General features: G+C 41.2%; 1 protein-coding gene across 8 annotated transcripts in view; it reads left to right on the top strand.

Moving 5' to 3' along the window:
- Positions 1-24,120, top strand: part of NR3C2 (nuclear receptor subfamily 3 group C member 2) — a 193,921-nt gene that overhangs the window by 121,646 nt on the left and 48,155 nt on the right. For all 8 annotated transcript variants that reach the window (XM_048305185.1, XM_048305183.1, XM_048305186.1 and 5 more), the window contains one exon: positions 21,726-21,842. In XM_048305185.1, coding sequence (XP_048161142.1) covers positions 21,726-21,842 — 117 coding nt within the window. The remainder of the gene's footprint in view (positions 1-21,725; positions 21,843-24,120) is intronic.

Raw genomic sequence — 24,120 nt, 5'->3', positions numbered from 1 at the left:
TACCCCTGGTTTACAGTTGAGGAGATAAAGCACAGATTAAGCTCAGACATACCCACTGATTTGGGGTTCATGATTTATGATATTTAGGACCTCAGGGGCAGAAGTATTTGGCATCTTATAGCACTTAGTATGTCCAAAGTGCAGTTCCCATTGATTTTACTTACAGCTATGGTCACTTAAACCACTGCAAATCAGACGCTGGATCACAAGTTGGATATTCAGGAAATGGAGAGGATAATTAGTGTTTTTTCTTGCTTAATATTATAAAGTAAGTCCATGGCATAGGAGATGCCAGTTTTCCAGGGCACCTGTCTCATGCACTGACTTTCCTCGCTCCCTTCCTCGCTCCCTTCCTCGCTCCCTTCCTCGCTCCCTTCCTCGCTCCCTTCCTCGCTCCCTTCCTCGCTCCCTTCCTCGCTCCCTTCCTCGCTCTTCTTTAAATCTCTGTAATCCTTTGTTCACTTCGTTCTCAGTAGCATGGGAACGTGGACTCCAAGCACAAGAGTCCTTTTGACTTTGGTCCTTATTCATCCTAAATCAGCATCCACGTTGTCCCCAAGATAAGCTAGAGGTCTGGCAAGGCAGGACCCAGGGTGTAGAAGTAAGACATGATGTAGTGAGAGACATGGAGAGTTAGATCAGAATTCAGGTTTTGAGGTGTTGGGAAGTCTAAGATTGCTTATCTGTTCAGCCTCAGCAGCCAGAGCAAGGTTCCTAGGATGTGGTCATGTGCAGGAAACATGGAATGATGGTGGTGCTTCCTAGGAAAGCTGCTTGGAGCTCAATAGGTGCCTAAACCATTTGACTGAAATGAATTTGGGAAGGCTGTAATGCAGCTTTTCTAGTACATGCTGATACTTCCATTAGTGGGAGCTCCTCAGGGCAACCTGTTTGACCATCCTCTCCATTAAAAAAAAAAAAAAAAAGTATTCTTGCTCTTCTTAAGGACCAAAGTGACACTTGCATCCTTCTAGTCTTCCTAAAAGGTTTTTTTTTCTGATTTATTAAATCATAACTTTAAAAAAGGTCCATCTACAGATTTTCTTCAATGGTAATGCCAGCTGACCAGTAATAAGGGCAAAAAACTGCAATGGAATTACTGCTTTAGGCAGTAGGTTTTTCTCTTTAATGAAACTACTCAGTGCCTCCCACCTGGAAAAGAATGTCTGCAGAAATTCAAAAGGGCTAAATAAATGCCTCAGAAAATAAATGTGGAAAGGTTATGCTTTAGAAATTTATTCTAGAGATTCAGAACGTAGGCTGACAAGTCACAGGGTGAGAAAAATGCCAAAATGGGAATAGTTTCTGCAATAAGAAAGACAGATACATTATTTTAAAACACAATGTGATGTCCGTATTACAGAAAAAGAGTGTAATGCTGGTTTTGAAGAAAATTGTGCTTCTTTGAAACTTTTGGTACTGTTCTTGCAGGGTGCCAACAAAAGGCATTGCCATTTGCATGTTGCTGACTATTCTGATAAATATTTTGAATATTTTTTTATTCTTGTAATTTAAAATTTCACACCTTTTTCCAGAAAAGGTGTCATTACTTTCAGCATTAAGGCATTCACATCAGATTTTTACATCTCGTTTCATTTGCCTTTAATTCTTCTTGATTCTTGCAGAAAACCATACCCAGAATAGTGACATTTTCCCTACTCATTTCCCATTCATGGTGTATTTGCATTCATTTTAGGCTACCAGGCAGAAGAACTAGAGCATATTTCCCTCATTTGTACTCTGCCTGTTTATTTTACTTCCTCTGGAAATCAGCTTATGGTGCTCTCCAGGACCGAGGACTGGACCTGATGTTTGGAACTCACTGTTGCAAAACCTGCTCCCTCAGGTAGCAACTAACTGATGTGATCCTGTGTGTCAGAAGGGGACGCATGGCAAACAGTTCTCACACCATCACAGCAGCCAGGCTGATTCCAGAGCAGGGTGAGGTATTAAAAAAGGCAACGTTGCTTTCCCAGGGAGAGACTGAACGATGCCGTGTGTGGGAGCAGGGCTGGAAAACCGAGCCGGAAGGTTTTCTTACAGGAGCAATCCAAACTGCGGTTTGGAGGTTTACAAACCTTTTGCATGCTCTGCACAAGTTCTCTGATAAGCCTCTTCTTGATTAGGCTGGAACAGCTTTTTTAATTTAAAGCTAATGCCTGTGGGGAAGAAGTGCAGTAGTTCTGTACTTTCAAAACTTGGGCATTTATGCAAGTTTCTTATAAGCATTTTAGGAATCTAACTATATCATTCAATTTCTGAAAGGACATTTTTTGTCTTGGGTATTTAGCTGTAGATGAGTATTATTATATGTATTTCACAGACTCGTGCTCTAATTTTTTTTCTAAGAATAATTATATATTTGGAGCTAAGCATTCAATTATTTATTCATCCATTTTACCACGTGGACTTAGCAAATGGACTTGTGTTAGCCTATACACCATATCATGCATGCAAATTCCACTCTTAACAATACTGCTTGAAATTATGTAAGTGATAGGTACTAATTTTCTCTGATACAACAGAATGATAATGATGGACTATTGGGAAAAAGTAATAATAAGTACTTCTTAGGTTGTGTGCACTGGCATACTAAACTATTCATAAAACTAAAAAAAGAATGAAAAGACACTAACCTACTTAAAAAATTATGCCATTTACTTGCAGTCTTTTTAGTGATAACAGGAAGAGAATATTCCTACAGTGATAGCACCATATTCCTGAAACTATCAGGTTGTGCACTCACTTCTGTTGGGGGGGAGGGTGTTGTTAATGGCTTCATATGCAAGGTGCATGCAGCCAGGCAGTGGAATTCTAGTTGTTCAAGTGGTTTATAGAGCCCTGAGAACTACGAGTGGTATTTCATATTTTGTACTTCTGCACTGTCATCATGCAGGTAACTATGCTGAATGTAGGGCAGCAGGCAGTCTGTCAAGTACACTATATTTTAATACAGCAACATTGCATACAGCTTTATAAAATAAGCTATGGTGCTGGAAAATAGTGCAAGCACTTGGACACAGTGGTTTACACTGAGCTGCATCTTTTCTTGCTTCCCTTCTATTTCATGAAGGAATCCACTTCCATGTAAGAAGTTTAGAAAGAATACCTATCAATTATTCCATGTTAATTATTCATTTCAAAGTAGGAAGAGGAAATATGGCAAGGACGAGATCTTTCACTGACTGTTTAATAATAAAAGATCCTTCGTGGAAAGTTTATGAAAAATGAAGGACATAAAAGCACAAGCAAAACATATGTATTAGTACATGCTAAAAGAGCTCTGTGATGAGACAAAAGAGGGTTGAGCAGCAGAGAGGTTTTGAACAGCATTTGGGTGAATTTGCTTACTTGAGCATCCCTTTTTCCATTGAGTTAGAAAATGTTCCCAAAATAGAAAACTGAAGGACAGTATCATCTTTCTGAAATTCATTTCAGCCCTTCCTATTGCCATTCTCACACTCGCTGTATTTTCTATTACCATTCCACAAAGAACATAAGAAAGTCCTCATTACTGTCACCATTCTTTGTGTCCTTGAAGCCTTCAATAGCAAGCTCATGATGCAAGAACACCTGTTTCCCACAAGGAATAAGGTGGGAAATGCTGTGTGCGCTTCTACAGCCCAAAGTGCTCACTTAGATTCCGCAGGGAAAGGTGGATCTGAGGTATTGCCAGATAATGCAAGTGGGGCTAATCCAAAATCCATATGCAGGTGCACTATGGGGATTATGCAGTCCTTAATCCTAAAATCAGTATGCCTGTGAATTTCTTGGAGGCTTCACTTTGAATGAAGGTTGTCAATTGAAAAAGTGAGGGAAATCCTTAGAATTAAATTATTTCTACTCCTTTGTGGGAAAAATGTAAGATTTCAGCTGAAATCAGAAATGAAGGTTTAGGAAAAGAGGGGAGAAGGGCCTCTGGCATCCAGCAAGGGGCGCAGAGCAGGCCACAGCAGAAACATTTCTCCTGTTCCAGACATGGAGGTCACACCTTACAGGGGGACGTGCCAAGACTAATAAAGGAAGATTAAATTTAAAGTGAGAGGAAGATACTTGTTCAGAAAAAAGCCCTGGTGCTTAGGCCCATCATGTCTTTGTCACAGACTGAGCTGGCATGTGCATGTTTAGCTTGTCCTTCTGCTGTGCTTTTACCATTTGCTCTCTGTGCTTCCTCAGCTCTCTGGGTCTCACAGGAGAAAGGTTTACAAACAGCAAACTTGGGAATGTGAGGAATATGTGTGACAGACCAGGCCCTAGGGACATGGGGGTCATGTGGCTGAGCCTGTGAAGGAGTAGAATAGCAAACCTGTCTACAGGGGAGGGCAGTTAGGAAGGATTTTGGGGCAGGGGTCTAAACAGGGCTACCTGCTGCAGTGCAGCAGCTGTCCTGGAGCATGTTTTAGTGGGCTGCTGAAGTCAATCTGTTGCTTTTCTTTCCTCTTCCTTTCCTCCTGGACTTCCCCTTAGTTAATATGTACAGTGCAGCTATTATGTTTACGCACTGTTTGATCAAATTTATTGTAAGTATTCATTTTTATTAATCAGCCTGTCAGGATTTGGGGTTTTTTGGGGAGATTTTTCCATGTCTGTAAACATACTGTATCTTTTGTTTCCTGGGAACTCTTGACCTCAGCAGAAGCGTGGCTTCTCAGTGCTCAATTAGCTGGGTTAATTCCATTTTGCACAACTATACCTAATGGCCATTTAAAACTGCCAGAAGCCCGCCGTGGGTTCCTCCTCGTGCCTGACCCTGTTGGGGAGCAGCACATTAATCAGCACTCTCTGTCACGGTTTATTGCTTAATGATGAGGGTTAACTGACCACTTCCTAGGAATAATGAAAAACAGAGGTCAGCAATCACTGACTGAGCGGAGAGAGGAGCTCTTCCCACTTGTACTTCTACTCTTTCGTCCTCAGGCAGCGACAAATGTGTCTGCTCCACCACTTCAGCATGAACACTTATCTTTGAAATTCATCTTAATTATACATCAATCCCTGTCACGTGCTTACCCAATTGAAACAATCAAAACCACTGAGCCAGTTACCTACTTAAAGTCAGTGTAATCATATTTGTGGGAAAACATTGTTCGCTCTGGCGGAGCCTGTGTCAGGAGGGTGTTCTTGCAGCCCCAATGCAACGTGTGGATGTGGCGCTGGAACTCCCCAAGCCAGGCATTTTGATGATGGCTCAGTAACTGGTGTCCCTTCCAAGCACTGTAGTTTAATTTTTGTGTGCAGATACAGAAACTGCCAGAAGTTTCAAGAAAGATACAGAAACTCCCTTGCTTGCAGGTGCTGATGGATACTGGGTCACAAATTCACACTCAGGGATACTCTGAATTTTCTTTCTCAAGTCTGTAGTTTTACTGCTGGTTGTGGTTTGTGCAGTCCTCATGTACATGGGATGTCATGCCACCTTCTGTGGTGGGTGGCCTTGCTGGCCAGTGGCACCCACAGCAAGGTGGGCAGAAGTTACCCAGTGCCTGTACAGGCTGAGCAGGGAACGTGTCCTGGGAGAGACAGCCCTCGTTTGTCTTCGCCGCTTTGGCTATGGGGTGTGCTTGCCTCTGCCTCCCAGCCTGGACTGCACGGCTGTAGGGTGTGGGATATGCTCCTCTGCTCAGTGGTTTGGATCTTAAAGCCCCATTTTCTCTTCCTACAAAGTTTTAGAAAAGCAGAGAATGTAAATTACAAGCCAGGGGTTGTCATATCGTTTTCTAAGGTTATGTTTTTGCCAAAGGGGGAGAGGTGAAATAGGATGTGTGTGGGACATCCATCCCTTGGTGCAGCACCCCTCTGCTACAGCAGCACACGACAGAGCCCTGTGAGGCTGCATAGGTGTCTGTTAGAAGTAACCTGGGGGCCAAACCTCTTTCTTAGGGACATTTTTGCATCTGTAAGTTTTTACAGCTGCCACTAGCTATTTTCCCTGTGCTTACAGAGAGAAGCCGAGGGTGACATCAGGCCTTTTTGGGCTCACCCCCGAGATAGACTCAGCAAGTTAAGTCCCAGGAGCCATGAAAGCTTGTAAGTAGAACTGGGAGCATGGGCACCTGCTCCAGTTGTCTCACACGGAGGCCTGCACCCCAGCCAGCAGGGTGTCTGCCTCCTTGGAAAGCAGTCTCTTTTAAAAATGCTGAAGACTCAGAAAAATCAAGTTATGGGAGTGACAGGTCAGACTCAGTGAATTAATAGACATTTATTTTTTGCCTTACTCTCTACTTCCTTTTGCCTTTGCAACCTGTGCCTCATTCCTCTTTCCTCCAAGCTGTTCCCTTGCTGCATCTTGAGAGTGTGATGGGGATTTTCTGCACGTAGTCTCTGTGCCAAAGCATTGCCTGGCACATGGAAGAGATGGCTGGAGCGCAAGCTCAGCTCAGACCCTCTGCCCTGGTCCACGCTCTTTGCAGAAGAGAGCTTGAGAGGTTGGCAGCCAACCTCCACCAAAACCTTTGCAAATCATATCACGTACAAACTGCAACTTTTCAGTATTTTATACTGTGATCCGTTATAATTTTAAGTGATAATGTATGAGATGGCAAAAGGCACATCTGTGGTATCAGAGCAGTGATGCTTCAAAGGGTCTGTCTCAAAGTGTGAAGGCTCTTGAGCTTCTCAAGTATGTCTGTGAAAAATGTAACACTGGAGAAAACCAACATGTTCCTCCCTACCCTTATTCACAAACTTACTTTGCACTAAGCTCTGTGCTTCTAGCTGATACATTCTTACTCTCACAAAATAAAATTCAGCCTCAGGCTGACATACAGCATGGAAAATTTCAGCCCTAACTGCTAATGTGTGGTAAAGTTATAAGCAATAGAAAATGAGGTCTTAAAATGAGAAGTGTCAGGCAACCTTAACTATATGTAGACCTACCATATTCACTGATGATAATTTGGTTTTTGACAGATTTCAACCAATTTGCAGATTCATTTTGACATACACTATACAGAGAAAGGAAGGAAGAGTCCCTGGAGTAGGACTCTCAGGCTTATAGGTATGACTTTGTAAGTAGTCAAAGTAATGATCAACCACAGTCATTTTACCTTCTGCCAAACCTTTAAAATTGTGCTGCAGAAAGTCCATAAAAAAAAAATCGTAAGTTAAAATCAAGGCATCAATGCACTGAAGCTGAGGCCTTTTGACTTCGTGCCTGTTCTTACCTCATTCCGTAAGCCTAAATGTAGGTAGCAGAAAAACGTTGAATTTATAAAAATATTGCAGAAGCTGTAGCATAAAGCTTGCACTGCTTGCATAAACAAAAGCCCAGGCTAGCATGCTATTCAGGTATGCATAGCCAGCACAGTTTTAGTAACAAATGCTGACTTTCCAGTAAACACTGCAGACTTCTATGTTGTCTCTTATTTACAGACTAAGAATCTGTCCAGGGTATTTCTCCTGAGTAGAACTCTGAATTTTGCTTATTTGGAGCATCAAGAAGTGATTTTAAGCCCAAGGGTTACCTTTAGGATTGCATTTTTGGATGGCCTCACCTACTGGTATAGGGGCTTGGGAATCCTCTGTGCCCAGACATGGATGTTGGCCTGGAATGTTGCTTGGGGATTATATAGCAAGCTGCATCCCAGCAGGCATGTTTGTAGGCTGCCTGCAGCTGGGCTTCGCTGGTTTTTGGCTAGTTTTTTGGTGCTTGGTTTTTTTGAGGAGTGTTTTTCCAGATCACAAGCAAAACCTGTGTGAATGGTAATCACCCATTCCCTGGATCAGGCTCTGGCAGCTTCTACATGACTTTTAAAGTATCTTTCAGCAGAGCCCTGCTGCCAGCTCAACAGTTATCTAAAATGCTGCCTTCCTAACAATCACTTCACAGCAATGTCAGTGTGTGAGGAGCTAGGTTAATCCAGTTACTTTCCTGCTGGGATATAATTTGTCATTTTGCAGAACCGTTCCACCTGGCTTACACAGTCAGGGGTAAAAATGTTTGCTTAGTTGGGTCCCTTTACCTGACAGGGTAACTTGGTGCTATATATGTTTGTGGCAGACTTGTGTACTTGGGTAAAACTGTTTTTATTGAACAGTCCAGTTGTTTTACGGAAGATAAACTTTAGATGTGAATAACCCTTTTCATTATCAGCAGTAAAATGTGAAATTTCAAGCTACGCAATCTCCATCTTTTATGGTAGCTCGTTTAGTCATAATTAATTCCTGGGAGGATTTTGCTGGTATGTAGCCTAAATTTTTTTACCTTCCTTAATCTTACTCTCTTCATCAGGTCAGAAATATTTGTGTACTCTTTATTCTTAAAACTAGGCACATGCTTAGGTGCCCAGGGCGAAAGGGCTGAAGGCACGTGACTGGAGACTTGAACTAGGCTGTTATCATTTCCCGTCTCTAATTATCACCGAAGTTACAGGAGGGTAAAGGGCTACTTAAAATTTTCTTGGTAAATCAGTCCCTCTGGCTTCTAATCATTTCCGTTCCACTTCTCTGGACTTCCTCCAGTTTGTTTATATCTTCCAGTAATGAAGTGCCTGAACTGCATACAGTGTTCCAGGTGTGGCTGCAAAAGAAATGCATAAAGAGAGCACTGCCGTGCCAGCCTGCCCCACTGTGTAATGCTTCTACAGAAAGAGCCAGGGGTCTCACTGATGGTTCTACTCTGACATACTGCTTCTTGCATCCAGATTATCCTCATATTCCTAGGTCTCTTTCAGCGGTGATGCTTTCCAAATTTTGCTTCATTGCTGTGCCTTGTTAACTCTTTATTTTGAATTTCTCCCTTGGTACATGCAGCAGCATTTTTTCCAACTGTGATTTTACTGCTTGTTCCCTGTCTTTGCTTCCAATTTCACTACACCCTTTGTATTATTTTTCTGTCCATACTTGTGCTGGCAACTCCTCCTCCTTTCTTCCTACTTCAATGACGTCCCTCTGATACTTCACAGGATATCTTCACAGTGTGATAAACTCTGAATTTGGCAGTCACTTATCCTCAGTAGGAATTTGCTGTAGAAATACTTAATGACAGAATTGGTATAGGGTCTTTTCATCACGTAAATCTTGCCAGATAATAACAATGAACTGGATTCTAGATTTCCTGGTCACTGTATAAACAGCCTTTTCAGGTGAGGAACAGGGGGAAAGGAAGGTTAGTAGATAAGAAATGTAGTGGATAAAATGAACTGAGCATTGTGCATCAGTGAATAAATAAAATACATTTTCTGTATGAGTGCATCTCCCAGTTGTGTTTCCAGATTTGTATACGTCACCCTTTAAAGGACGTATTCCTGACCTGCTGGGTGCCTCAGCATCTTCAGGGACCACTACCTTGGAACTGTGAGGGGTAAGGATGCTCCTGGAGGCAGGAGGAGTGTGCCGTGCCGAGGAGGGAGCTGCCAACCAGCACTGTATTTTTCTGCAAAGGAACTGGGGATTTCTTACACTGATGGCTTGACTTCACCTTTTACTTGGTGTAGACATCTGCACTTGGGTAAATGGAGTTTCCCTGGTTGCGTCAGCACTAGTGTAGAGAGGTCTTCTTTCTGCACCAGCTTCTCCAGGCTTGGAGGGGCTGTAATGGCAGAGCAAGCCAGGCTCTGGCTATCTTTTTGTAGGTCTCTACTCCATTTCAAAAATGAGTTCACTTCCATGCTTTGTCTTGTCTACTTTGACTTTGGTCTTCTGGTTAACTAAAAGTCCGTCTGTCTCTTTGGAAATCCCTCAAAAACCAGCAACCACCAATCTTTCTGCATAACTTTTTAATTATTTCTGCATGTGAGTTTTGGCTGTGCTCCAGCGTTGAAATCATTATGCTGTTTGAGAGTGTAAATAAGTGGGACTGGATTAATAAATTGTATGAAACATGGTGCCACACTTCATTATAATCCACTTATCAAAGTGGAAAAACCTTTTAGTACATAAAGTGCATCTGCTTTTAATTTTCATTTTGATCTTTTCTTTGTGTGTTTTCAGACACAAGTCCACGTTTTCAGGGAGGCTTTTAATGCTGGTGCCTGGCAGTTTCAAAGTTACTTCTGAGGATGGCAAAGCATAGCCTAGCAAATTTGGGATGTATAAGGAAAAGCACAGGACTGGATTATTCTCTCATAATTATAAACTGGGGTGCAATACATTACAAGGAAACCTGGCATAAGCAGAGGGCAGATTTGGGTTTTTTATGTTAGTGACCTTTTTAAAATGTCCATTTTCTTAATGCAGATTTTGTCATTTTTACTTTAAAAGCATGTTTCAGACAAGAGGATTTTGCCTTTAGTCACTATCATTTTTCCACAATGAAACAATTGCTTTTGATGTCAGTAGTGAAACCCACCTTTTCCAGAATACAAAAATACATTGTGAGCCACGAGGAGCTGCAGTTAAGCTCACACCATGGCTTTGCACAAAGGGACCACCACCCTCATCATCCCTTTCCTTCCCTGACCTCTCCTGCAAGCCTCAGCTCCAACAGCTGCTTCTGAGGAAATTGGGCTCTGGCCCTGGCTGGCTTCTGTCACTTTATTGAGAAAATTGCTGTATTTTATGGAGATTAATCCAAAGTATTTTCGTGCTGTTGATACACTTCTTGTAAGCAATGACATTTCATTTCACATGAGTTTGTATCAAATAGCTACTTGCAGGAAACTAAAATGAATTCAATCTGGTTAGTACTACCGGAATTCTAATTATGAAAAATGAACTCTAAAAAAAAAAAAAAAATCTGTGTTCAAACCTGTCCTTTGTGAAGTTAAATGGGAATAGACTGAGGACTTTATGATTTTGTTCTTACAAATGAGTTGAATGCAAGGGGTGAGGATGCATACCATGGAGGAGCAGCAACCTTAATCCAGGGGGGAATTCTGGACATAAATTATATATTAGTTGCTCTTTAGTTTTCACCAAGCAAAACAAATTCTGAAATAACAATTACAGCAATTAGGCAGAATGCTCTTTCAAAGTAATTGTATTTATGCCTGAGTTATGATGTATTTATATCCCTAGATAATTATTTTTCTGTTGTCCTATTCCTCTTCTTTCAGTTTTGTTCTCAGTGGCCACCATCATTGGGGCTGAAATTTGACACATTCAGTTTTACCTGAATATCCACACCCTTGTTGCAAAAGGAAAGTCTGATCCCTTCAAGATGTCACTCTGGCTTATGAATTATATGTCTGAGAAGTTTTGTGTGCTTTAAAAGATGACTGACTTGTTTGCTTTTCACTCCCAGTGGCAACTTTATATGTGTTGAAAATGTCAGATGCAGAGCAAGTCATCCATGGCTTTAGTTTTTCACGGCCTAGGATGATTCCAGTGTGAAAGGTCACCCCTTCATATATTTCTGTGGCAAAGCAAATTGCAATTCCTATGGAAAAGGTGTAGAAATGAAGGCACGGATCCAGTACCCAGAGTGTCGGCTGTTGCAGAAAGGCAAGCTCTTTTATCTCTTTTTTTAATCTCTTAGAGGTGATTCTGGTGCCGGTGCCATGGCTGAGGTGTCAGATCCAACATGCCTGGGTTAGGGGGCCACGGGGATTTTACTTGTGAGATGAGCTCCAGTAAAGTTTGGGGTAATTAGGTACAGCTTGGGTTCATCAGTGTTTTTGCTGCTGTGTGATGCTTTGCTCAGCCTCTTGAGGTCGAATGAGTAAGCAAAGGGTGAAGTGTTTGTTTTCAGGTCCCATTTAGGGGTTTTGTGAGCAAGGACTGGAGGGGACTAGAAATTCTGCACCCACTTTGGGGAGTGGTACTTGGAAAGACCTCCTCATCCAATTAAAGATGGAAATAGTGATTGTAATTGATGTAATATCCGTTCTGCTACTTAATTTACACTTTTTGTTTTAGGTTGTTACAGTATTTTAACAGTAAATATACTGTGAAATTTCATTATAATTGTCAGATCTTCTTTCTACAACCTCCCCTAATCATCTTTCTTCTTTCTTCAGATTTATCTGGGTAACAGAGAGCTGAGGTTCCTGATAAAAATAAACAGAGAAAGAAGAAAATAAATAGGGAGACAAATACATAGTTCAAAGGGTAAAACAGACTCCTTCTCAAAAAGTCAGCAAACAAAAGCAGAGAATTTTTAAGTTCACTTTGCTGAGCATCTGATATTATTGTGGTCAACATTTCTGTGTTTGGGATCTCAAGAGATTGTTCTAAAAGGCTGTGTTGTGATGGTATTGCTTGCAGCCTTTAAAAGAAAATTATTACTGACCAGGGTTCTAGAGGAAAGTATTTGTCAACGTATGTGCTGGCAGTATTTTAAATTGTTGCTATTATACATAAAAATATTCATTATTATAAATTTAGCATATTTCCAGACTGAGCTGTAGTAAACTGTACATGAAAAATGCAAGGGAAAAATATGCTTTGAAGATAATGTGTCATTCACACAGAATAAAATTTGTTATCTGCTGAGCATGCTAAATGCAAGAACACAGCAGACATGAACATCAAAATGTTTGCAAAAACCAAAGGGCAGCTAGTTTTAAAAACAAAAAAATTAACAGAACATTTTCACTGAGATCAAGAGTTGGGGAAAGTTTTACTTTGGGAAACAAATAGCCTATTTTTCTAGTAATATTTTTATAAGTAGCATGCATCTCATTGAAGGGAGCCAGCCTGGAATTGCAGATTTTAAAATGGAGGTGCAAAACACAGAATTAATGCTGTGCATCTTGATTTTTCTGTTTGTCCTAGGAGAAGAGAAGTTATCTCTTGGTTATTACTGCAAAGGCAACTGGATATATTAATATATTGGAAGGATGGTGGGGCTGACACAGAAGGAGGATTAAATAAAGTGTAACAGGCTTCATGTACACTTGCAAATACAAATGTTTTTATAAAGGTGAATATTTTGAGTACAGCGTTCACTGAAGGATCATGGCTCAGGGAGCCACAGAGTCATTCAGAAATCCTTACATTGCCAACTAGTAATATTCCAGGAAGCTCCCCCCACACCTCACTCTCAAACATTCCCTTAAATGAACTTGATACTTCACACAAATCTTATTTTACACTGAGTGCCTCCTGAAATCCAGTTGTAACAGTGAGCTATTTGTAGAGCAGGATACTACATCGTGTATCATCGTGTAGCAGATTGGCTGACCACTTTATATCAGCAAAAAATGGAAGGACATTTCAGTTGCAATTTAAGATTTTTGCATGACACTTACTTTAAAAAGTCTCTGCAGACCTTTTAGACCATTTCTCATACGTTGAGATTTTCCATTAAAGTGCCTGGAAATTTGTAGTATGTCAAGAATGCCTTATCAGATTTGTAGCATGGGAAAGCAGAAGTAGCCATCATGCATGCAACATGATCTCTTGTAAATCTATCTCTGTAGATAACATCATCTAGAGACTTCAAAAATATTCAGTTAAAATTTAAACCAAACTTAAAATTTGGAAACCCACTGCAAGAGAAAATGCTGTAAAGTATTAGATGTGTGATTTTGTCAAAACATTCTTGAAAGCTCTAGTTCTCACTCTCTGTATCACTGTATCCATTATAATCTAAAATCAAAAGCAATTGAGCTGAAAGCTAGTTACAAAGCAGAAACAAAATTATTTCACTCAATAACAGGATTATTTTGGTATTTGTAGATATTTTTCCTTGGTTTTCATCCTGAACAGCTTTTCAGTGCTGTGTGATTTCACTGAATCGGAAATGCTTTGCAAATATCAGGTTTTTTCCTACCCCTCTTCTGTGCTGTCTAACATCATTCAGCATATCTTTGACCACATGAAAAAGGAATTATCTTGTAGTCCATCATGTGGCCATGTTCAGACTTCCAGCAAGCTGAACAGAAAGCTCGCTTAGCTCCTCTGGATTTCAGAAGGGCGCAGCTGTCCTCCGTGACCAACTGCTGATAGGCTGGTTGGGATGAGCTCTGCTGTTTATGGAGATGACAGTGGGAGCCCCGGGGATGGTCTCAGCACCAGTTTGAAGCATATCTTGTGTTGGTGGCTCAGCCTGTCTGAATAACAGGATGGCTGGAGCACCACACACAGGCTTGGAGGGGCTTTCGAAATTCTGCAGTGTGTTTTAAGTATTGCGTAAGAAAATGTGCTTGTGAACCTTAAATGTGAACCTTACAAGTGCTTATGTGCTCGTCTCACTGTCATTAGCAGGTTTTATCCCTGCTGGATGGTTTCTCCTGCAGAAAATAGTAGCCTCTTTTGGGCTACATCCCGTACTCCCTTGCCAAATTTCCTCTCTCTCCTTGATCCCTCTCATCGGTGCCCTTTCAGTCTGCTTAAAATAGTGAGTGAGAATCATTTTTATAACTTCTCATCTCCTTTGCCAGGGTCACCAGACCGTTCCAATTGTTTTTGTTAGCCTGGTCTCAGCCCAGCATGAAAGCAAGTTTCCAGAGAACGTGAAGGAGCAGGAGACAAGTCTCCATGTTGAGATTGGCTGAGCATTGGAGTCTGTGTTCTTAGGTGTGTGTAGGGAGTGCATAAATCTCAACTTGAAAAGTTTTGCATATAAAGCATCTGGGGACACAGCCCTCCTTGCTCCACTTCCAGAAAAAAAGGGGAATCTGCTTTATATCTGTGGTCACCATTGGAGGAAGCTCTGGTAGCTCATCTGTGAGCACCAGCGGATGTGCCCTTGCTTTTAAAAAAGCCCTTGCTGGGTTTTGTAGACCCTGCAGGAAATGGTGCTGTTGACACTTAGTTTTTATCCCCTGCCATCAGTAACTTTGATATACTTTGCTTTGGTATGTGAAATCAGATGTAGCCATACTTTTAATTGCAGTGTAAATGCACCCTGTGGAATCACATTTATTGGCTGAGCAGAGGAAATAATTCATTTAGAACGTAAATGAGAAGAAATGAAGACTGAGGTAAATCAGAAGACTGAAGCAAGAGTTACAGAACAGGAAAAGGGTAAAAGTCTTGAGGATGAAAGTAGGTAAAAAAATGGTTGGAAAACAAATTTTATTGAAGGAAAGAAAAAGGAGGGGGGGGAGTAGAAAGAAAGTAAAATGGCAGATAAAAAATAATCCAGTAATATAAAAGGGTAGAGAAAGTGAAAGATATCTTGGGATCTAGAAGTAGCAGAAGGTAATTTAGAATGAGAAGCAGGCAGGAAATATCCCAGATGTGATGAATATTTTGCCAAAGTCAAAACAAATTTTAATTAAGCCTCTAATTTATTATAAAGGCGGGAAAGCTCTAAATTCTGTTTCAGGGAAGGATTTAGATTAGACCTATGCTGTAAGCACACTGTAATAATGTTAATAATAGACCAATATTGTCATCTTGTCAGATACTGCCTTGGTCTGCAGCTGAAAAGCATGTTGTCTGGGCATGATAGGGGCTGTGGAGTCATAAGAGAGATAAACCCTGAATTTTGGGAAACCCTGAGGTTCAATATCTAAAATGCAAACCCTGAGCATTCGCCATATAAAATGAAGGGGCAGTATTCATATCTATGTCCTGTACCATGGCTGTGGCATTTATAAGCTTATTCTGCGCTACACATAAATCTCAGCATGAGGAATCAAGTTTATTAGTTTACCGTGGTCAGATTGGACTGGTTTAAACAGCGCTGAGGAAGTTAATTATCCAGTGTCTCAGGTGGGTCTAGCAATGAGTAACTAGTCCTGGAGAGAGGGACTGGAACTGTGGTGGGGGGATAGGTCCTGCTGGAGCATGCGGATGGATGGCTGGCTGGGAGGGACTGCCCTAATCTCTTTCCCAGGTTGTTCGAACCAGTTCAAGAGCAGTAAAACAAGGTTATGTAATTGACATGTGATGTAGCCTAAAATAGTGACTGCAAACATAGGCTGCTGTTGCTGGGCAGTTGTCAACTGCTTAAAAAAAAAACAAAAAACAAACAACAACCCAAAACAAAAAAAAAGCTCCCTCAACTGTGTAACAAATGGACATCTGAAATGAAAATGCAGTTCTCATTTCCATTTACTAGCAGGCTTTTTTTTGTTATTGCAAGAAACAGGGGTGTTGTGAAAACTGAAATTTGAAAAGAGATTCATCTTACTTATCGTGCTGATCTATTTGAGAGTACCTGCCTGCTGCAGATGGTGAAATGAAAACCTCAGGTAAATGCAGCTTGTCCCTTGATAGCATGATACGACTTCTGTCAAACAGGAAATCCTTTTCTGAATGTGCAAAATCATTGTGGCAAGCCTTGGCAGTAATTTTATTTGTATACTGGCCATCAAAAGGTAGAAATAGTTCATTTTCAGTAATTGAAGGAGCTTATATGGATACAGAGACAAAATCTGCAAGGGTTACGGAGCTGGTTGAAAGGAACGCATCACATAGCTCAGTGAGCACGAATGAGAGGTTGGGATGGGCATATTTTGTGATTCCTTGCTGCAGGAGGCAAAGCCCTTCATTGGGGCTATACCAGAAAGTAGAAAAACCTGGTGTTAAGTTCTGTTTGCTGACCAGATATTCCTGAGGTGAAAGACTTCCCTTAGAAAATCCTGATGATTTTCTGCAGCATGTTTGCTTTGTCTTTAGCAGGGAAAGTCTTAGCTCAGGTTGGAGGGGATGCACGGGCTGGGCTTGTGCAGTCTGACAGGCTGGTGGGTAAAGGGAAGGGACAGTGTTAAGAAATAAATGTTATTTATTCCATAAGGCTTTTATATGTATCACTGCTGCTACAGAGATGATCTTCCCAGTTGGGAAATGTTACAGAAACTAAGCACTTATTCCAGCCCAGAAGCTGCAAAAGGGATCCTAGCTCTTAAGTGCAGATCTGCGAGACAGGGCTGGAGGTGGCTCCCAGCTCCTCTCTCCTCAAACCCTGGAAGAAGGCTTGGCTTTCTGGCAGCCTGCAGGGAGAAGACAACTTTGCCTGCAATTTTCTGAGTCAAAGTATTAATTCTCATTGTGGAGGAAGAAGGAAAATTGGGACACTATATGCATTTTGATGTGCCTCAGTGAGACGCTATTTTAAAAGCAGAGTTTTTTCAAACTACTTCTGCTTCATTTGGTCCTCAGCTGCTGCTCCTGTTTTCTCATTTTGCTGTCCCTTTGCGAGGCTTCCTCAGTCCTGGGACCCAAGGCACTTCCCCGTTTCAGACATTGGACCCGAAGTGGATTTTGGACTTTTTCTTTGCCTTTCTCAGTGATGTTGCAGTGAGTTTGTGGATCTAGAAGAGGAATAAAGAGAGCTGCCTGCCCAGGTAAAAGCAGGAAAGGACACGTGGAAGGCAGTGGTGCCTCAGGAGAGGAGCCGCTTGTTAGTGACACACAAGCGAGCGTGAGTCAACAACCTAATGCCATTGCTGAAAGCCAGCTCTGGCCCAGGATTGCATTAGCAGGGCTGCTGTGTGTGCAAGATGCAGGAAATAACCATTTTATTTGCCTTAGTGATGGTGAAACTCAGCAAGAAAAATGTGCCCTGTTTTAGGAAAGAGGCTGGAGGAGAATAGGAGGAATTGACAACAGATTTAGGAAACGTGACCTACAAGGAAAGATTGAGAGAACTGGATTTGTTTAGCCCAGCAAAGAGATGGGGAACATAAATCTTTTGATAGGCAGGAGATTGTTGTAAGAAGGTGATGATCTGTTACTCTGTGTCTATGGGATAGTATGAATATCTCTTCCAGTTGAAAATATTCCCACTTGGGTAAAATGCAAAGGGAAAAATACGACTTCAGGAGTGGCTAATCACTAGCCTACACAGGGCTTGTAGGGAAGTTGCAGAATACCTTTCCTCAGAAGATTTTAATACAAATAGAAAGAAAACTAAAAACCTACCTGAACCGTTAAGCTATCGTGCTTGTTAAGTCTTATCATGCTTCCATGAGTGGGCTTGAATTAAACAGTCTTTGGATCCTCTTCCAGCACTACGCTTTTCTCCTTACAAAATTTAACTTTTGATCATAGTAGTTGCTATTTTAACAAGAGAGCAAAAATGTAGAATACTTGTTAATGACTTGCAGTTCCTGACTTAGACTTTTAAAAACTGAGGGGGGGGGGGGGGAAGGAATTTTTAGAAGGAAGATAAAACATGTGAAATTTCTGTAATTTTCTAATTTTGCCCTAGACAGGAACAGAAATATCTACATCTTATTCCTTTTGTAGCCTTACCTGTAGGGGAAGTATGGCAGCCCTTGGAGTGCAGCAGTGCTCTGCACGCATACATAAGTTCACCTTAGCAAGTCAGTTTTGGGGACTGGTGGCTCAATGTAGTAGTGGAGTTTTAAAATGGGGGAAGGCACAATTTCTGCTGTAGCCTCATTTTGGCAGTAATTTGTAGGCCAAATAAGAACAGCTTTTTCTCCTCCCCTCCTTTACTGCTGAATTTTGCTTATTCAGGAAATCTCAGTAAGAGGGAAGACTGAATTTCATGAATACTTCCTTTTTGTTTTCTTTTGCAAGCCTGAAAAAGCAGGGAATTATAGAGTTCTTGGAGGTGAGAGAATTGGCAACATTCAAATATTTTTGTGTGTACATTTGGTTGCGTCACTCTGTGGTGTGTAGTGGCACAATAACCTGGAAAATGCAAACTTCTGTATTCCTCTAGCTCTACTGCTAAGAGAAAAGATCTCACTTTCTTCTTACTATGTAACTGTGTGGTACCTGTGCATTATTTATTTTGAACAGGAAAATTTTCCTCACATCTTTTGCATCTTTGTATTTCAGATGGAACAGGAATTAGCTGGTGTAAGTGCACTTAATGATGGCATAAGTAAAAATTACTTTCATCTTAATGCATTTAGCACATGGGAGATGAGAATTCAATATCTGCTCTGCCACTTTCCAGCCCACTTGTGGGTGATTGAACGGGATAAAAAGAACAACTGGATTAAGCTAAACACAAACTGCACAAGGCAGATCAATACATCTCTTGAAAGAGTCGGAGATGTCGCACCACATAAACATCAGCCTCTCTTCAGGATGGCCTCCACCACCTCATTGAGGTCCTGAAGAGCCCTGGAGGTCTTGAGAGCACTGCATCAATTTCAGATATGTAGGGTTTTGGTTTGATTCTGAAGTTGAGGGGCCTTAGTGAGGCACAAATGGGACATAGTGATTTATTATGGGAGTCTGCTTTGCTAACTTACTTTACAAAATTGGTTTTATTTCAAATGTACCATATTTGATTGCATGGAAGACTGAAGCCATTTTTTTTTCATTATAAATGTTAACTGAAAACCTGTTCATTATTATTTTATAGCTGTACTCTACATAGAGGGTTTGTTGGAATGTTGATCTGTTCTGGTTTTTTTAAGGGTTTTCAAGTTACTTCCATTAATGTAAGCTTTATGATGGCTGTGGTTTTTAAGGATTTTTTAGAAATTTAAAAAATTTACAAGATGATGTTTGCTGTTTGGAAAGACCTTTGCTGTGCTCACTAGAAATGGATTTTATTACTGTTCTTACTAGTTATAGATTTTGTACCATGCATTAGTACTCAGAGGTGCATATTTCCAAAATTGATGAACCTTTACTAAGTTATGTTTGCTGAAAGTATTTGATCTAGAGTAGATAGGTCAGAAAGGAATAATTGCAGGCTATGTAGAGCATTTGAAAGGTGATTTATGGAATATTCTGCTGTTGTGGAATATTTCTTAGGAAGTCACATTGTGATTGCAGTGTTGGAATCAAACATTTCCACAGCATTTAGAAATGCAACCCAGGTAATTATCGTGAAGTGCATAAATGGTAACCTGTTTATTAAAGCCATTAGATTTTTAAAGCAGTAGTGAAAAATGTTGACTTAACAGGTATACATTTTTTTAGCACAAACTGCCTTCAGGGTAGTTCTGCAGTGGGGTTCATTTTGCAGTATTGGAGCTGACTTGTCTTATTAATAGCCTGCACCCGCCTTTGGAAGCCTAAAAATGGTATTGCAGTAGTCTGATATACAAAGGACATTGTATGAGTACTGAGCAAGTGTACCTGCATTCCTGGCAGAAAATAACCATTTTTCCCTTCTCCCCACAAAAAAAAAGGATGGTATGGCAGTATTTGTAAGGAGATATAAACCACCTTTATGCTGTATTTCATAATTTTAAATGCTTTTGTTTTCTCCTCTTAAGTTACTTTCATGCCTGTCTGCATGATGGTTTTTTAGGGGAGGTGCTCAAGTCAGTTCAGAGCAAAACAAAAAAAAAAAAAAGAGGAATTAAGTTGACTCTTCTCTTTCCTGTCTGTTTTTGTGTAGATCACATCACAAAATAAACATTGTGTGATATCCAGGTTTTCATTTTGTGATTAGCTGAGAACTTTATCTTTTTCTTGTTTAGCAGGCCTACTTAAGGGCCAGCTGATAGATCGTGATGCTGTCACTATATTGTACAACTTGATTTTATGCCTGATGTAACTTACTCATGAATTATTTTGCTGAAGTGTTGTTCTTTTCCACCTGTGTCATAGTGCTAGGTAAAGTCCCTTAATGAAACCCTTATTTGCCCATCTGCTTGTTCTTTAAACATCTAAAGCATTATTTAAATGATGATACCTTTGTGATACTACAGTAACACTTCACTCACTCAAATAAGATCAGTTTTCTTTGTGTGAGATGCTCAGTGAAGAGATTCAAGAAACATCCCAAGTTTCAGTTCACTCTCTAGATAACATTGTAAGGCTGAAAGGAAGGCAGGTGCTGAGGTAGAAAATGATTTAGCTGAAGTTTTAAGGCAAATTCCTGAAAGAGCCTAAAGCAGGAGCCAGGTCTCCTGTGTCCCATGAATATTCTCTTTATCTTTCCCTAGGAAGCATATGAGTATTGTGGAAAATAGCTTGGCAGACATATTTTGTGCCTCTTGTCCTACAGCAGCTCTGTCCCCTTACGGAGCTGTGTGTTCATTCCATCTCCCTGCGTGTCGGCCCCTGCCTGTTCCAGTGCAGCTCTGCTCCTGAGTTCTTCTCGGGCTTGCCCTCCTCTCCCATGGCTGCTGCTTGCTTTGGTCGTTGGCACCAACTTTATTTGCACATCTCTTGGGTTTCTGCACATTTGTTCTGGCCACCCCAGATCCCTGTGTGCCACCTCTGGATCAAGGCAGCTAAAATAATCTTCTACTCTCGCTTCTGCTGTCACACCACACCAACCCCTCACGGCTTCCTTTATTCTTCCACATCAAATTCAAGCACCAGGCTTTGGAAAGGCCACGTGGTAGTGCCCTCGCCTGAGAAACTGCATCTGTTTGCTCCACCTCCTTTCCTGCCATGGAGCAAAATGCCTTTTGAGTCTCCAAGTTCTCAAATGCCAGTCTGTTTCCCTGGTTGCCGTCCATTTCCCTTCTGCATTAAAGACTTGCTGTCTCTTCAGGAGTGCTTCTGTGGGGCTTTACAGAAATGAAATAATACAGTTGTGACTTAAGCCTGGTTGAACTGGTTGAAGAGAGTGGAGTATATTGGGAAAGTTAACCTCTGCTGTGCATTTCTGCTTTGTATCCTGAACTTCTTGAGCATGAAAATGTACCCCAACTTAGATCTGTCAGACTGCTCTGCGATAGCACACCTAAGAAGGTCTGAAGAAGCTCAAACCATCTGTTTGTTTTCTACTAGAAGAAAAATTCCAGTCCTGTTTAGGAAAAAATCGTAATGAGATCTCTCTTGAGAGTGACACCAAAACTCCTTCCCAAATTAAAAAGAAGAGATGCTCATAATAAAGGCCCATGACAGCTCACCAAGATCATTTGGAAAGGCTAAAGAATGGAATTTGAAATGGCTTCATTAATAAGAGTCTCAAAATGCGTGCAGAACAGCAGAGAAGAACAAATTGGAATTATGTAAATACATCCTCTAATAATGCATTTTATTTTTGGTTCATTCAGGCCAGCACAATTATCTGTGTGCGGGAAGGAACGACTGTATAATTGATAAGATTCGGAGAAAGAACTGCCCAGCCTGTCGATTACAGAAATGTCTGCAAGCTGGAATGAATTTAGGAGGTAAGCAGAATATTAATAGCTTGGTCTCTTAATTTGATTAGGTGAAAACATTGGAAACGTGCAGCCTTTTTATAGTTCTGGCAGCTGCATAATCTCAAAAGTTTTAAGGTGGGATTATCCTGAAGAAGTGCTTAATAGCCAATAAACTCTATTGTCATTCTAAATCGGGATTTGGAGATACGTATTTTATGGCACAGAAAAAAGAAAAGTGGGTGTTTTATGATGACAGTAATTTTAGTAGAATACCATAAGCTAAAAGTGTTAAGGTTTCAAGTATTGCATGGGGTATTTTTTTGTGATGAGCGTTCTCTTGAATACTGAAAAACATGTTACACCATCATGAAAGCAAATTCTCACATAGTGAGACCTCTCAACTTCTTTGGTGCTTATTCAGCATTTTTATTGCTTAATTTCTGTGACTGTAAGGATGTGCAATAATTTTGATTATGTTACTGCATTGTTCATATACCAACAACAACAAAATTTTATTAATTCTCAAAAGCATACTGAAATCAGTATGATAACAAAATTTATAATAGTTTCTTTTCTGTTGTTTTAATTCTTCTCTGGTAATATATACATGTTTCTGGCTGTGCTTCAGTGGGTGTCCTGTCTCAAGTCATCATCTGACCCAATGCTTTTACAAATGCCTTTTTCCCACCATTTCTGTGTTTATTATGTTGTCTGTGAACAGGGGTTTGGATGCTGCTGCAGGTGCTTCCCCTGCTGTACAGAGTTACCCTTCCCTTGAAGTGTTTTCACTGTACAGAAAACTACAACATGGTCACGTTAATTCCTCGCTATCCCAGAATTCACCTTTTGTCCTCCTGGGCCTATTCTCTTGGCAGCTGAGTTTAGTTCTACAGATTTAGCTGCTCATCTTTAATAGGTTATATGCAAAATCCTGGTTCCTGCCTGCTGCCTTTTTCTACCTCCCAGACTTCTTTTTCTGTCTTGTCTCCTGGCAGAAATACTCAAACAAGCCACACCTTACTTTTTCAGAGAGAGTAGCCCTGTTGGGCTCTCTTTCAACCCCTTTCCCAAATCAAGGATACTGCCTTTCACCCCAGGCCCCTTATTTCCTTTTCCCAAGAGAAAACAGGGCCAGATTGTGGCATGCTGGGGAGGTGACAGCTTTCCCTTGGTTTTGATCTGTGCTGTTCAACTTAGCAAGGGAAACAGAATGCCTTTGTTTGATGAAACAGGAGCTCCATGGTCGCAGCTCCTTAATCCCAAAAAACTAGTGCTGAAAATTGTTGTAGAGCAGGAAGGTCAGCTCCCTGGAGTGCTGGGAATGTTGCTGCATCCTACTGGCAGCTGGTGTGGGGCATCCTCCCTGGACATGCCCTGTGCTGTGCTAGTGGAGCTCCAGCAAAACCCAGGGCTTGAGAACCTTAGGAAACAGCAGCATGGGACACTTCATCTGCAATGAGTTCATCCCTGTGATGTCCAGGAGGGTTTCAAAGAATGTGTTCACATGATGGTCTCCGCAGAAAAGCAAGGCAGGAGGGAAACTTTGCTAGAGGGAGTTGTTTTCTTTTTTCGCTTTTTTTTTTTTTTTTTTTAAATATTGGCTGGAATGCTGTAAATGAGGAATGCATTGAAAAATCTTCCCCTTTGTTGGAGCTTGTTAGACTGCTGGAAATCATAATTAGTGATCTGTGTTTATTGCAGCTTTGGGCCCCTCATTGTAAGGAAGACATTGAGGTGGTGGAGCGAGTCCAGAGAAGGGTGGTGAAGCTGGTGAAAGGTCTGGAGCACAAGTATGATGAAGAATGGCTTAAGGAGCTGGGGTTGTTTAGCTACTTGGAAAAGGAGGCTCAGGGGAGGCCTTATCACTCTCTACAACTCCCCGAAAGGATGCTGTAGCAAGCTGGTGGTCAGTCAGCCTCTTCTCCCACAGGACAAGTTACAGGATGAAAGAAAATGTCCTTAGGTTGTGCCAGGGGAGGTTTAGACTGGATTTTAGGAGAAATGTCTTTGCTGAAAAGTTGGTCAGACACTGGAATGGGCTGGCCAGGGTGGAATCACCATCCCTGGAAGTGCTCAAGAAACATGCAGATGTGGCTCTTGAGAACAAGGCTTAGTGGTGCACTTGGCAGTGCTGGGTTAGCAGTTGGACTCTTTGTTCTTAGAGGCCTTTTCCAACTTTAATGATTCTGTGATTCTGTGACCTGGAAGGCCAAGTCTGCCTCTGGAGTGTACAGCTGGCATGCAGTTGAGCTTTGCAGTTTAGCTGTTTCAGTGATTTTCATCACAGAGAGAAACCTCAGGTGAA

Source organism: Corvus hawaiiensis, chromosome 5 (assembly GCF_020740725.1).
Source record: "Corvus hawaiiensis isolate bCorHaw1 chromosome 5, bCorHaw1.pri.cur, whole genome shotgun sequence".
NCBI lineage: Eukaryota > Metazoa > Chordata > Aves > Passeriformes > Corvidae > Corvus > Corvus hawaiiensis.
Note: the sequence above shows the minus strand (reverse complement) of the source record. Positions and strands in the feature narration are given on the sequence as shown.